The following is a 15,207-nucleotide window of genomic DNA, read 5'->3' as shown; positions in this document are numbered from 1 at the left end:
GGAGATAAGGAGAGTCGATGGCTACATCAACATGCACCGGTGAAAAAGAAAACAAGAGAAAAAAAATATTTTATTATTTTTTAAAAGATCGTGAATAGTAAAAAAGAAGACTCTAAACAATAAGCTCCATAAACTATAGTCTTGAAAATTGTTTAATGGAGTTTATATATCACAAATAAGTTTAAAGTCCAAGGAATCTCAGATCTCGTTCACAACATTTGGATGATACATTCAAAATATGATTTAATAGTTACACATATACAAAAAAATTATAGTTTTTGAGTGTTGAATAATAAAAAATAATATATACAAAGAGTTTATATTGTTAAAATAAAAATGTTAAGATAGATGTGCAGAGTTACTAAGAAAGATGAAAAAAATAATTATGAATAATTAGATATCATATCAATAAATGATAAAATAAAAAATTATTTAAGATAATATTGGCAAGTGCTTACACCTAAAAGAAGTACCAACCTGAACATTTGAGGAACCGAATCTAAAAACCTATTCTAACCCCAATTTTTATGTAGGTGATATCTCAAGAGCATAACATTTACATCTTAGAGACACATCGAACAATTCTGTGCACACGAGTCTGGAACATGTTGGGTTGATCAAGACGTTAACAATATCCTTTTTAATATTTTATAAACTTAAATTTGATAAGTAGATGATTATTAAAACATCTCCTAAGTATTAGAAATGAAATAAAGAAGATGTTATTTGTGTTTGATATAGTGCTCCCTATTTATACAGATTAGGAGGGACGATTTCCCTCAACAGAACTGCGATATTTCCTCATGTAGTTGGAAAAATTTTAGTTGTTATCAAGGGAAATCTTAGCTGCTTTCATGCCCACGCAAGATAGTGCTTTTGTTAAGGATGTCGATCTTGAACCAATGCAATGAAAATGATTTGTGGGCAAGAGACTTCGTGAGTGAGTTTGCTAGTTGATCAGTCGTATGTACGTAAGAAACACATAGTTGATGTCTAATAATTTATTCTCGCACGAAATGAAAGTCAATGGGTACGTGTTTCATATGTGAGTGGAATACTGGATTGGTGGATTAGTTAGTGGCTCCGACATTGTTACAATATATTGTAGGACTAAAGATGGAGTTGATGTCAAGTTCCTTGCGTAGATTTATGACCCAATTGAATTCCGCAGCAACGGTTGCAATGGCATGGTATTCAACTTCAATTGTAGATCGTGTAATTATCTTTTATTTTTTAAAACTCCAATTGATTGGATTAGCTCCAAGAAGATAATATACCTCGACGTGCATGGTCTATAATCAAAATTTCCTACCCAATTAGCATCAATAAAGGTATAGAGATGATTGGGGGAGTGTTTGCAGAAAAATAGGTCATGGTTAAGAGTCTTGTGAAGATATTTCAAGATTCGTTTAACTATAGACTAATGCATAGTAGATGGCCAATGCATGAATTGTGATAATTATCTTTTATTGGTATTCAACTTCAGATCGTGTAATTATCTTTTATTTTTTAAAACTTCAATTGATTGGATTAGCTCCAAGGAAAATAATATACCTTGATGTGGATGGTCTATCATCAAAATTCCCTACCCAATTAGCATCAATAAAGGTATGGAGATGATTGGGGGAGTGTTTGCAGAAAAATAGGCCATGATTAAGAGTCCTGTGAAGATATCGCAAGATTCGTTTAACTATAGACTAATGCATAGTAGATGATCGATGCATGAATTGTAATAATTTATTCACCACAAATGAGATATCTGGATAGGTGAGAGATTAGTATTGTAAGAAGCTAAGTACTTTACGATATTGAGTTGGGTCCGTAGTAGGGCTTTCATCGTATAGTTTGAGTGACTCGCTAGTAAACAGAGGAGTTGTAATCGCTTTTGCATCATACATGTTTGTCTTTGATAACATATCTTAAATATACTTTTTTTATGATAGGAAGATTCCTGAAGACGTGTACGTGACTCTCACTCTAAAAAAGTAGCTCAAGGTTCCTAGATATTTGAGGGAGAATTGATTTGCCAAATGCCTGACGAATGCCTTAATTTCTAAATGATTGTTGCTCGTAACAATAATATCATCCACATATATTAGAAAATATATTATATTGCTACTTTGGTGATAGAGAAATAGTAAGATATTAGGCTTAGAGTGGATGAAGTCATTTGATGTCAAAAATGAGCCAAGTTCGATGTACTAAGCTCTTGGAGCTTGACGAAGTCCATAAATAGTTTTTTGTAGTTTACAAACATGCCTAGGATACTTAGGGTGGATGAAGCTAAGATGTTACTGTATGAAGACATATTTAGTTAGAGTTCCTTGTAAAAAGGCATTGTTAACTTTGAGTTATCGTAAATGTCAGCCTTTTGAGATGACCAAACTTAAAATAAGTCGGGTTGTTATGGGTTTAATAACAAGACTAAATGGCTCTGTGAAGTCAACACTCGGACATTGATGAAACCCTTTGGACACTAGACATGCTTTATATCTGGCAACAGACCAAGGATGCTCACGTGCTCAAATCCTTGATAAGAAAGGATTTAGGAAAGAATTTAATTGAGGTATTATTTTATTTATAGAATTGGAAAATGAAAATGAGATTTCGTTTAATATGAGATGCACACAAAATATCATTGAGTATGAAAGTTGTGTTATGTGAATTACGCATTGTGGAACCAATATGAGTAATGAAAATTCCTTTACTATCACCGATGATGATATCTTCATTTTCGTCATAGTTATTGTGAATGGATAAGTTCTGTAGATCATAAGTGATGAGATGCGTCATAGTCCACAATTCAATTGTGTTGACTAGTATTCGGAGTAGTTGTGATATTTACTTAGGGTCGATGTGATGGAGGAGGAAGTTTGGGTCGAGATCGATAGACTTTTGTAGAGTGTCTGATATTGTCACACAATTGGCAAACAATTTTTTGTTGACTTGAATGTTCAGGACGCCAGGGGATAATTGAAGTAGTCACATTAATAGTTTTGACTAAAATGTTAATGTGTGGAGGAGGGCTGGTTTGTTTGGAGCTTGTAAGTTCATGAGGCATCTTGGTCAAACCTTTGTTGACAGTCTTATTATACTAGTTGCCCTTCCTTTTGGATTTTTAACTGATTTGAGCTGTGATGGATGATCCTGACAATTTGACCTCTCGCTTAAGACATATCTCAAAGTTAGTCAACTTGTCGTAAAGTTCTTTGAATGACATTTGTGAGTCATATGCTCATATTGCTATTGTCAGTTCCTTATACTCGTCCCCTATGCCTTTAAGGGTGTGGACAATGACTTTTTCATCACTGATGAAATGACCTATTAAGGCTAAGTTATCGATGATAATGATAACTTTTATATTTTGTAGATATTCATTAGTAGTACTTCCCTCTTATTTTGTTTTCATGAGGCTGGATTAGAGATTGAGTTTACGAGTACGTTAATGATTTTCTAAGATAGTTTGTAACTTACACCAAGTTTCGACGGTAGTGTTACATGAAGATATGTGTGGGGCAAGGGATCCAACGACTGATCCTTGAATTGCTTGAAGGATGAGACAATCTTATTGTAACTATAGTTTATAGTTTGGATTTGGTATTGGATTGAGTGCTCTTGGGATGTTAGCATTATTAGTGAATAACGAAGAGAGTCGTCGACGTAGTCTAGTAGATCATAGCCAAATAGGATATTAGAAAATTGAGCACGTTAAGATGCATAGTTATCATTTTTGAATAACTTGACGGGGATATTAGCATTGATGAAAATAAGACGGAAAAATACTATGATTTCCTGTGGAACATTAACTGAAGCATAAGTATAAGTATGATGATGACATGTTGAGGATACCAGGAAGCGTGAGTCTGCGATAGAAGGTGGGTGAGAAGACTGCTGAGAATAGGTGCAGTGAGGCGTACTTCTTCCTCGGGACTATTGCTGCAGCAACGACAGTGGTCAGAGAGGAAGAAGTGTCGGTGCAAATCAGTGTCGCTTGAGGTGGGTTGCTAGCAGATGAGTTCTTTGTTGGATGCGTTTAGCTCTGTGCAGGCTAGTTTGGTTGTTCAATATTGAGCAAAGCTATATATCTTCGGTCAGCAGTTCTTGCAGTTAGGGATTGGGGCGGTGAAGAATGGGAAGAGCAGTGCAGCGTAGAACTTTGCTGAAGGGCAATGCAGGTGCTTCTCCGGTGAGAAGAATCGTTATTCGTTGCTTAGCAGCGATGACAGTGATGGGCAGCAAGGGAATGAAAGTTCTTGACGTCCAAGATGGCTTGGTGGAGCAAAGCCTCAATATGTTGTTGAAAAGCTGGATAGTGAGGACGCGAAGGAGGAAGATTCGAAGCCGAGATGTCGTACAGGTTCAAGTGAGCTGAAGGTGTGGCCTGGAAGAGCAGGTCTGTTCTGCTGCGAGCTGTGCTTGTGGCAGTTGACGGCGATGCAACAGTTCACAATAGGCGACAACGGCTACGATCGATGCAGATCATTGCCTCGACTGGTGTGGGTCGAAGGTTTCAGAGACCGCTCAAGAGAGATCTGTAGTTCTGTGAGAGGTTGCGACTTGTAGTTCTGTGAGAGATTGCAGCTTCAAATGTCATAGTGCACGTCGAGCCGGAGAAGAAGCGGTTTGTGGTCTGCACCAAGTGCATCAACCAGTTCCGAATGTTGCTCGACGAGGCGGAGAAGGAGTTTAGGGGAAGTAGTTGTCGAGGCGGTACCCTGCGGTAGGAGACGACGTGCCCGACGCCCTTGTTGGTGACGACGAAGGGGAGGGTGCCAGTCTTCAAGAACCGGTGAAGCTACTCATCGATCCGGGAGGATGAGGGCAGAGACATGTCGCGGCAGCAGGCGAAGACAGCTATCGTTCGCCAGAGAAGTGCTGTAGTCACCGCTGGGAAATCAACCACTGTTGGAAAAGTAACAGTGGGAATCGCCTCTTGCGATCCTGCGATGAGGAAGATTGACCGATGTCGGAGGAGGAGAAGAGGGGGAGGAAGCTGCGGTCATTGTCGATCGAGATGAGAAGGGGAAGAATCTGTGAGATGCGTGTGCGACTTCAGATTTGTGCCTAGTGGTGGCTCCAGAAACATGCATTCTATGGCATGGAGGGTCGTGGTCATGGTTGCTGCTCTACTTCAGATTTGCTCCTCCAGGGAGCTGGAGTCCAATCTATCCCACCCAAACAGGATCATCAAGCTGCCTGGCCAACCTCAAGTCAGCTTCCAGCAGTTCTCGAGCTACGTCATAATGGATGAGCCGAAGCACAGGGCTCGTTTCTACTACTTTATCGAAGCAGAGATTGGATCCGTCCTCAGAGCCTCTAGTTCTCTAGTTGAATGGAGTTGCAATGTATGAGGAAGGGGCGGCCAGCAGCGAATCACTGTAGAGAAAGAGAGAGGGTGCCATAGCAATAGCGATGACTGTGAGATCAGAGTTAATGCCATGTTAGAAATGAAATGAAGAAGATGCTATTTATGCTTGGTATGATGCTCCCTGTGTATTGTGATATTTCTTCGTATGGTTTGAAAAATCTAGTTGCTATCACCGTGATGGGAGAATTAGATGGCTCGGTGTCGAAATCTTGTTTATCAAGACCACGCCTGCAAGAAAAATCTTCGGATTAAATTCAGTCTCTTTCTATGGTTAGGCTATATTGATCAAAAGAATGATCTTTAAAAGAAAATAATTGCATTTCAACTTCGTGGGTATCTTTCCACGTACGAACGTTGAAAAATCCCATGCATGACGTAAAAACGGTTTCGTGACGTTTCAGACTTTCTGGGTGTCTTGCAAGTTCTAGTTAGACTATCCATGGAGAACGGGAAGCAATGATAATTAATGAAACACAAGACAACGACAGATGGTAATAAGTGGCAAAATATTATATACGACGGTCAACAATGAACTTGACTTTCTCGAAGAATCGATCAACTATAAACCACACGAGAGATGATTCCGTGACGACAGTTAACCATGTATAAACAATTCGAACCTGTGTGTGACAATCTCAATAAAATTTGTCCTTCCAAGGAGATGGAAAACTAGCTCGAGCCTTATGCCTGGCTTTAGGTCGTGATCTGAATGGGTAGAGAATTTCAAGATATTTTTACTTCTATAAATCTGAATATTCATGAATTTCAACCAAATCCATCTCACTCAAATAAGAAGTACTTAAACAAGATTGAAACAGATTGGATCGACTCGAGTACTCGGTATATCCTGATTTATCAACATATATTTAGTTTGCATCCAATATGAACCCAAACATGACTATCTATTTCTATCTGTTATTATCTGAACTCATCCTATATCCAATTAAAGTCTCCTATTGCAACGGGGTGTCTGGTACGACCATAATGAGTACGAGTAAGAACCTCACGATCGCATCACAACAAAAGCAAATGACATGTTGGAGTTCACTTAGTTATCACTTTAATCAATTAGGGAATGAACAAAACTGCATTTCTTTCTTAATCTCTACCTACTGGCTGCTTATCAAGTGCACTCTCTAAAACGATGACTACAATAAGTCATGGAGGCCAGTTTTCTCACTTTATTACCATCGGGAATATGTTAGAGATCGAAATAATTATTATGAACCATAGTTAAATAATGAGAAGAAGAAGAAAACGAGAACTCACAGAGAACCGTGCAGGAATCACTCTGCAACAGGATCAGGCAATCCTCGCCAGAGGTCTCTGGGTCAAGTCACGAGGGGATGAGAGATATTATTGTTCAAATCGTGCTTATTAGAGCATAAATACCGAAGCAGACATCTACATACCACGGCTGTCGGACAATTAACCGACTCCTGCTTCCTCCTGTATCTACGCTGTAGATGTCGCCAAACAAAGTTCTTGGTTGCGAAAATTTTAACACCAAGAGACGATTGCATCGTATCCTTTGTGTATGAAAGATAATAAAACAAGATTTCTTGCAACAAATTTTACAAATAATAACAACTAAAATTACCATGTATTCGATCTTTGAACCACAACTTTTCAAGTAGATCTGAATAAGGAAAATTCATGGCTACCGTACGCTCAGCAAGATTTAATATCAATATGTGGTGTCGTCAAATTTTTTCCAGAGTTCAAAAAGGTTTTGTCCCCGACCTAGGATATGAGTTGTGCTTTTAGCAAAGTTTAGCCTCCACCTGACTTGAGTGTATTGCTAAGCCTGCAACATGAAACATCAGTTTATATGAAGGTCATACATTAGCTATGGATTTTTAAAATACCCGGCTGAGATCAAACATTTGAAAGCAATAGAGAGCCTATGCTGAGGTACTAATAAATTAAACTGCAAGTATAAACTGAAGGAGATGCACTGATGAGTTTAAATCGTAAGATCAGCAAAGTAACAAATAGCAACAAATTTTACACATTAGTTCTTAGATAATGAGTGGCAAGATAAAAAAGAAAAGGCTAAATATCTATTTTTCTGCTGTACCAAATAATGTTCCCTGTACCAATTATTTACTTTTGACATAAATTGTTCTGATAGTCTACTGCAATTTATAACTCATCAAAAAATCGGTCAATGATCAGTTCCTTAAGTTAGCTATTATAGTTGAAGTTTAAAATGCAAATGTTGGAGAAATAAAAGCCCTTGGTAATGGACATAACTTGGTCTCATCCATGTCACCCACTTTTAAAGTCCTAGGGTTGCTACCACAGACCTTCATCAATTTCTTTGTTGAAATTCCATGCTGGCAAACACGCAATTGGAAGATAGCTTTACACTAATTCAATTCTCAAATTGAAAAGATTTGGGAGCACTTTAAAATGATTAGTTGAGCTCACCAATCCAGTCCCTCAAAAAGCCCTTCTCCTTTTATTGCTGAAGTTTTAAAAATTGCCCATTGACGATTTTTGATTTTGTGTAATTCCAAGGCTTCTGTTATTGCAGCATCATCAAGAGCACCAGGCAGATCCTGCAAAGAAACAAAATGACCATGGTCGATAAAAATAATATAAACAAATAAAAACAATCAAAACAATTTTCTTCTGCCTAAACTAGTATCCATATTTGGTATCTAAAAGTCTCATATGTTCAACTAGATAATTAGATAACCATGCCATCCTGAATATTTTGGTGACTTCTGTTCTGTCTGAAGATTTTAGTTTTCACATTCACAATGTTCAACGTCTTATATAAAGTATGAACATGTATTCATAGAAAAAAACCTATGGTATGTGACACAATTTGTTTCTTCTATTTTGTTTCTAAATTAATCCCTACTCGACTTGAAGATGAAACATAACTCTTCAATCATAGAAACTACCAAACTGAAATATCATCTGGCCAAGAGAAAACTAGGGCAAGTTTTCAACCTTCCAACCAAGGAAATTTACAAACCCAAAAAAACAACGATAGAGATGCATGCATGACTCAGACAATTGCAAATTCACATGTCAAAAAAGAAATGCTTAGTTTAATTGAGTGACCTAGAAGCTTCACCTGCTTGTTTGCAAACACGAGGACAACAGCACTTTTCAGCTCTTCCTCCTGCCATATATATGGAGTAGTCAATAAAATCTTGTGTGTGTCTACATACACCAAAAAACTACTGGAAAATTCAATGTGATATGTTTTGCACAACAACAGATACATTCCATCAACAGTTGCAAAGCAACACAGAACAGAGCACCTTGGAGCCTCAAATTCATGTTCACTTTTATTTTGGGTTCTGCTAAAATTGAACTAAGAGCATCCTTATGCTTCTTTTTGGGGCATATGACTGTCTTATTAAAACAACCCCAATGATTCCTGCAGATATACAGCAAGGGAACAACTGTATCCAATTTTCATATCCAAATTAATCCCCCATTTACTTTTACAGTAAAAGCAATAAACAGGGAAGAAAATGAACTGGTGACACACAAAGAAGATAAACCTTCTACCATGCTCCGCTACATCCCATTCAGAAGTTGTCATATGATTTATATTGCTAAAGATTCTGAGCAATAAATAGAATGACATACACATCAACCTACAATAATCATATCAGCTATTCTTAGGCAAAGAAAATAGAATACTGAGAACTTCATTATTGTGAGAAAGTGGAACATACAGTTAAATAGAAAGGGAAACTTGATCATAGTATATACAACAAATAAACAATTAGCAACTATTTAGGTAATTTGTGCAAAAAAATTAGCAAATTAATTGAAAATATAAAAGAGAGTGATTAGACATTTCAACACTAACATCTTACTTTCAAACATGGTACAAACATGTTTTAAAAAGAACATAACATAAGAGAAACAAATGAATACATTTGTGCTACAGACCTCCAGGATAGCATGAAATTCATCCTTAGCAGTCACAAGTCTGTCTGTGTCGCTGGAATCAACAACATATATAACAGCTTGAGTGTTTGGAAAGTAGCACCTCCAGTAGGGTCTGCAGAAAATAAAATGACAAATAATCATCGATAGATTGCTGATATGGCTATTTAAAAGTTATTAATTTTCTATTGCATGAAATATGCTACACGAAAGGGGAGAGAGAAATAGAATTAGATTTGCATGTATGTAGTAGAAGACTTTCAGTAGCATCCAGGCAATTCAGCTAATGGCAATGCTACATAATATTACCATTACTTGGTAGCCATCTCATCTCAAAACTACTGCTGCATTCTACTCCAGGACCTAAGAGGAGTTTAAATCATATTTCCGAACATAAGTCTTGATTTCTGTTTTGGTATAATCCTTCAAGATTCAATTTCAACAACCTTGGTGACTCGTTGTAGTTTTTCACTGGTTCCCAATAGTTTTAGGCAAAAAATTAAACAAAATAGAACACAAAAAAGTCAAAATTAGATATAGGGAAGTACAAAATTTAGAACAATGTGTTGTTCAAGAGAATATTACAGTCATATGTAGTAACCTAAGTTATATCACAAGAAGATAAATATTCTAAAGTGATGCATACTTACGGCAATATTTATATTGTTTTGTTTTTTATATGAATTTCCAAAGTATTTCTTATAATTGCTGATTTACTTTGGTGTAAATTCTCATAAAAATCTTACTAGGAACCAAATTGCCAAAACCTTCAATTAAAGCCTTAAAACTAATACCTTAATCTAATACCAATCAGAGACAGAAAAGGTGAACCTAAAATCAAAGCGAAAAACTCTGCAGTTACCAAAATTTACTAGAACTTAGTCTCGGCTGAAATTGAGATAACCAGCTTAAAATAAGTCAAAGATCAGAAAAGAAATTAATTGGGCTTCCAATTACTCTCGGTAAAAACTAATCAGAATTGGCAGAAACTAGCAAACCAATTTAACTTCAAAATTATGGTCAATCTGTTTTCGCCAGAACATAAAATTATGGTTCAGATAAGTGATATACTAACAAGTTATGTTACTAAATTTCTCAGACTTGCTATGTATTACTAAGCTGCTCTCAGTGGCATTCATCCCCTTGTACAAAAAATTATAGTTGTTGCGTAAGAGTCATAATCGGAGAAAACAATATGAACTTTGTGCACATGCTTCTTGTTTTTTGTTAAAACAATGCTTCTTCATTGCTTTTTGTTACAACAATATGCCCATACTGGCATGTCAAATCTCAAAACGTATAGTATTAGCATACCATCTCGGGTGGCAAATTTGTATAAGCCTCATACCCTAATGGCCTATATGCACATGCAAACTTTTTTTGACGAATTTAGGAACTTAAAATGAGAAGTTAGGAACTCATTTACAGCTTTTTTTATCCGTATCAAGAGGCTAGGACCTTTGACCATCGACATCACTTTTCTGGGTCTATATTAGCTTAAGATGCATAGATATCATTTTTATCTTAGTTTGACCTTTTCCTTCTCTTATGTTGTGCATCTTTATTTTTAATGTATCTTAAATTTGAAATGTAGGTCTCACAACAAATTAATTCTTTTCTGTCTTCTCTTCCAAACTACATTTTGTCTCACCAACATGCACTTTTACCATTCATAAAGCAGAAACACTTATTACCGATTTACCGGTCTGTGGTACCCTGTTTAGCTCTCATAACTTCCTTTTTGCCAAATAAGGCACTAAAAAAAAAATAACTATCCTACTCAACAATTTGCCACTTGCTCAAAAGTTTGGTAGTCAAAACAACTGGTAGATAAATATCATTCCTATCTTCAATGACCTCCAAAAGTAGTTCATAAGGCTTCTATGCAACACAAATCTTAACATTGGCATAATAAGACAAGAAAAATTTTCTGAAGAAGCACAATATAGATAATTGTTTTGCATCTATCAACCCATGATTTAAGTCACTGATAGAAAACATACTAAATTATTCATCTTAGACTTCTTTGTTGTAACAGTGCAGATGGCTCAACAAATGCACTTACACAATTTAAAGGAATGTAAACTAATTTTTTGAGGAAAAACAACATGTAACAGAATGAACCAATGCTGGCATAAATTTAATCATCACCAAAATTGCCCTACTTTCAACCTGCACAATGATCAATCCATCCTAAGACGCAATGTATTTCCAAAAATTGCCATCGCTGACTACATGAATGTTTCAGTGGGACCAGTTGCTGTAATCCAAAAACTAGGATTACTCACCACCCATAACATACCCCTGTGAGAGTTCAGGGAAGGCACACACAGGATACATTGTGTAACATGATGACCATGCCAACAAGGATGCACTTAGAATGCAATATTTATATGGTGCATACTGCATGGTAAATCCATGACATTTATGCCTTATATCAGTATTTATGTTAGCATGGACACACCAACTAGCAAGGTCAGCATGGCAATCTATGCTAGGGAGACTTCAGTTGGAAGTTCAATTTAATCAAAATATACAAATGGTTGGGTGGCATAAGATGTCAGAAATCTAGAGTAAATCCAAGTTCAGTTAATCCATATTGGAGAATTCCTGAAGTGTATTCCACAAAAGCAACCTTCGTAGCAGATGCCATAAATTACATGTAGAAAGCCTTCAGTCTTCTTCAATAACCATTCATAAGTTACCCACCCAGATGAAAGGACATTCTCAAAAACTGATTCACCACAAACTTTTATGTTGAAAAAACTGCTAAAATTTCTTTGCTCATTTTTTTATCTTCTCAATTCACAAGTACATGTAAGCCAAGTAGCCTCATAATCATCATGAATCATACCAAGGTCTAGTACATTTCTGCTATTGAAATTTCCTAAACCCAAGTGTTTAACACCATTAAATAAGCCTCATATTGGAGGCTTCATGGGCTTTAATTGAGCAACAACTACCAAAATGGAGATTTGTTACAGAAACATGCATAGAAGAAAAACAGCTTTAGACTTCATATTAACTCTTAAAATATGTTATAACATGCAGGATTGAATTGTTATTTAACAGCTTAAACTCATCAGCCTAAATATTTACACAACAAGATAAACTTGTTAGTTTAAACTTTTTCCTGTTCACATGTTTATATATTAAATATTTGGGAATAAGTAATGAAGGAAGACATCCAAGTTTGTGAATTACCAACACGGCTGCATCATTCCATAATGAAACAAAAAGATTAAAACATTAGTTCCATTTATTGAACAGGTCTAGTGCTTAAAGAACATTTTCAGTTGTCCCAACCAAAGTGCCTCAGGTAAGAAATCTACAATATAATCTCAAAGTTACGATCCCATGGGCAAGCTAAGCCTTCCGAAATATGAAGATGAACATCTAGCAATAAACTCATTCGCTTCTTGTACATATGATAAAATGAAAAAAGAGATCCAAGACATAATGGAATAATAGATTGAGAAATAGAGAAGTACCTAATGCTTGTCTGCCCACCTGTTATAGCAAACATAGAGTTTGTATCAGAGAAGAACACTTGAAGAGAATATCAAGCCAAGTAATATAGACAGATTTATTAGAAACGACGAAAAGAAAGCTTGTAACAGATTAAGTTCATTGGACTAATTCTGATTTTGAGCTAATCATGCAAACTAAACAGCATTAATGATATACAAGTCCATAATTTTCAAAGCTGCTCAAACATGCTTGAATAATGATATCCATCATATGTCATCATCTTAGATACAGTTAATTGTAAGTAGTACAGGGGTTACATCTCCATAGAAATATTTTGATATTAATAAAACATTTTTTTTCCACATAACACCAAGAAGCTTTCGTGAAAGAGTGATATCCTGTCTAGACATAGTGCCATATTAGTTTCATAGCCTATCCAAAGGAAAGAAAAAAGCTGCCTGCAATAAGTAGGATCAGGTAGATGACAAGCAAAAGGTTCTCATAAAAAATATTTGGATCTTTACCAGGCACTAATTGGGGTTTACATCATTGCTTGAAAGAGGTGTGCAATTACTACTACAATCACTTCAAAAAAAGAAAGATAGGATGCTTTCAAAAGCAATTCAAGATAGACCCTAAACAACATGGTAGACAAACAAATCATCGTAATAAATTCCAATAGATGAAGAGAGAAAGAGAAAAGACCTTAGAACTGAAAACCTAAGCCTCAACATCAAAATGCATTTACATGTATAATGCAGCTCATAGGCCATGGAAGAAATGGATTTGGTTGGTAAAAAATGCTTTCAGCACCAAAAATATGTCTCCTCGAGAACAATGTTAGTTTCTACATTGATGTGTTACAACTCATTGGTAGTGACGTAAGGATGTGTTACAACTCGACCAAGTCTTGTACAAGTCCACTTGTTAAATAGGTTCACACAAATTCCTGCTGCCTACCATCCAATTCAACATCACTGCTTTTTCCCAAATTCATAGGAAATAAAAATTTAGGATTAATGATGTTGATCATTCCATTGAAGATCGCTTATATGTGGAAGAATCAAACAGCAAAATCAACAATATTAATAAAATAGAAGGCCACATATATTACATCAAAAAGCAACACATAGGCCAACCTTTTTATACGTGACATTCTTAATGAAATATGAAAAGACTATTATACTTGGCAATTGCAACGACTTAAACAATTAAAGAGCTATTGAAGAAATTGCATAGGAAATATGAGCTACAATATTATAATCCAGATCCAATTATCAAACAATTTATACGAGGATTGTATGAATAAGCAATATAACGCAACAGTGGATCCGTAAAACCTTACAACAGAAGATTGAGTTTACTTTGCCGAATAGGTGTATCAACATACCAAGATCCCATACTTGAAACTTAACATTGTTGTACTGCACGGTTTCCACGTTGAACCCGATCGCTGAATCAGAACAAAAAAAACGAAAGAAATGTGTCGATATCAACCACCAAAATCCACATACCAATCATGGAAAACAAAAGCAAAAACTACGGATCAAAGAGAAGGAAGCACTAACTTGGGATGGTCGAGACCACCTCCCCCATCTGAAGCCGATCTGACAAAGAAAGAGAACCAGATCAGACCACCAAATCCGAACCCAAGGAAGAGGAATGGAGCTTAGAAGGGTATTACAGAGGATGGTGGTCTTCCCGGCATTGTCGAGGCCGAGTACGAGGATCCGAGCCTCCCGATTGCCGAAGAGGGACGAGAACAAGCGGGTGAAGAGGATGCCCATGGACGAGCAGCGGATCGATCAGATCGAGATGGTTGGGATCCTCCGTCGAGAATCCAGATCCGAGCGGCGTAACCCTACCCCTGCGGGGAAACGAGAAGGGTTAAAGGGATCGGAGGAGGGGGAACGGAGGATCCCAAAGTAGCAGATGAGATAGTGGTTGTCCTCCTTGAGGCAGACTTTAGAATTTAGAAATGGGGAATGAGAGGGGAAAGATTATTTGCTTTTTTAATTTTTATTTTTAACACACCACTATAAATTGAACTTTGAAATCAGAATTTTAGGATGACATGATAAACTCTTTCCTAACTAAACTATTTACTATTTTCAAAATTTATGAGATTTTGATTCTCGAAGTTTAAAACTGGATCTAAAATGAGAATGAGTCGAGTAGATGACTACCAAGTAATGTTTATTTTTAATTAGTATTTATGTTTTAATTACTTCTACATCAGTGTTTATTTTTTAATTGAATCATATCCATTGGAGTACTTTTTTTTAATCGTAATATTTCTTTTAATCAGCATTTGAACAATATACATAATTATTTTATATATAGAACCTTCTTTTATATATATATATATATATCAAGATCTGCTGTATCGTACCATACCAACGTTTCGACCCGAGCTCAGTATCGATACAATACGGTATACCACTCGA

At 36.3% G+C, this 15,207-nt stretch overlaps 1 protein-coding gene across 1 annotated transcript; it reads right to left on the bottom strand.

The window, feature by feature from the left end:
• Positions 1-6,898: 6,898 nt before the first annotated feature.
• On the bottom strand, positions 6,899-14,739 carry LOC135627874 (ADP-ribosylation factor 1-like). The gene is made up of 8 exons (XM_065134281.1): positions 14,445-14,739; positions 14,329-14,367; positions 14,151-14,213; positions 12,781-12,799; positions 9,293-9,404; positions 8,460-8,507; positions 7,802-7,932; positions 6,899-7,175 (listed from the first exon to the last, which is right to left on the bottom strand). Exons 1-8 carry the CDS (start codon positions 14,545-14,547, stop codon positions 7,142-7,144), a joined length of 549 nt encoding a protein of 182 aa, XP_064990353.1. The 5' UTR covers positions 14,548-14,739; the 3' UTR covers positions 6,899-7,141.
• Positions 14,740-15,207: the final 468 nt, after the last annotated feature.

This window comes from Musa acuminata, chromosome BXJ2-11 (assembly GCF_036884655.1).
Source record: "Musa acuminata AAA Group cultivar baxijiao chromosome BXJ2-11, Cavendish_Baxijiao_AAA, whole genome shotgun sequence".
Classification (NCBI taxonomy): Eukaryota; Viridiplantae; Streptophyta; class Magnoliopsida; order Zingiberales; family Musaceae; genus Musa; species Musa acuminata.
This window is presented reverse-complemented; position numbering and strand designations above follow the sequence as displayed.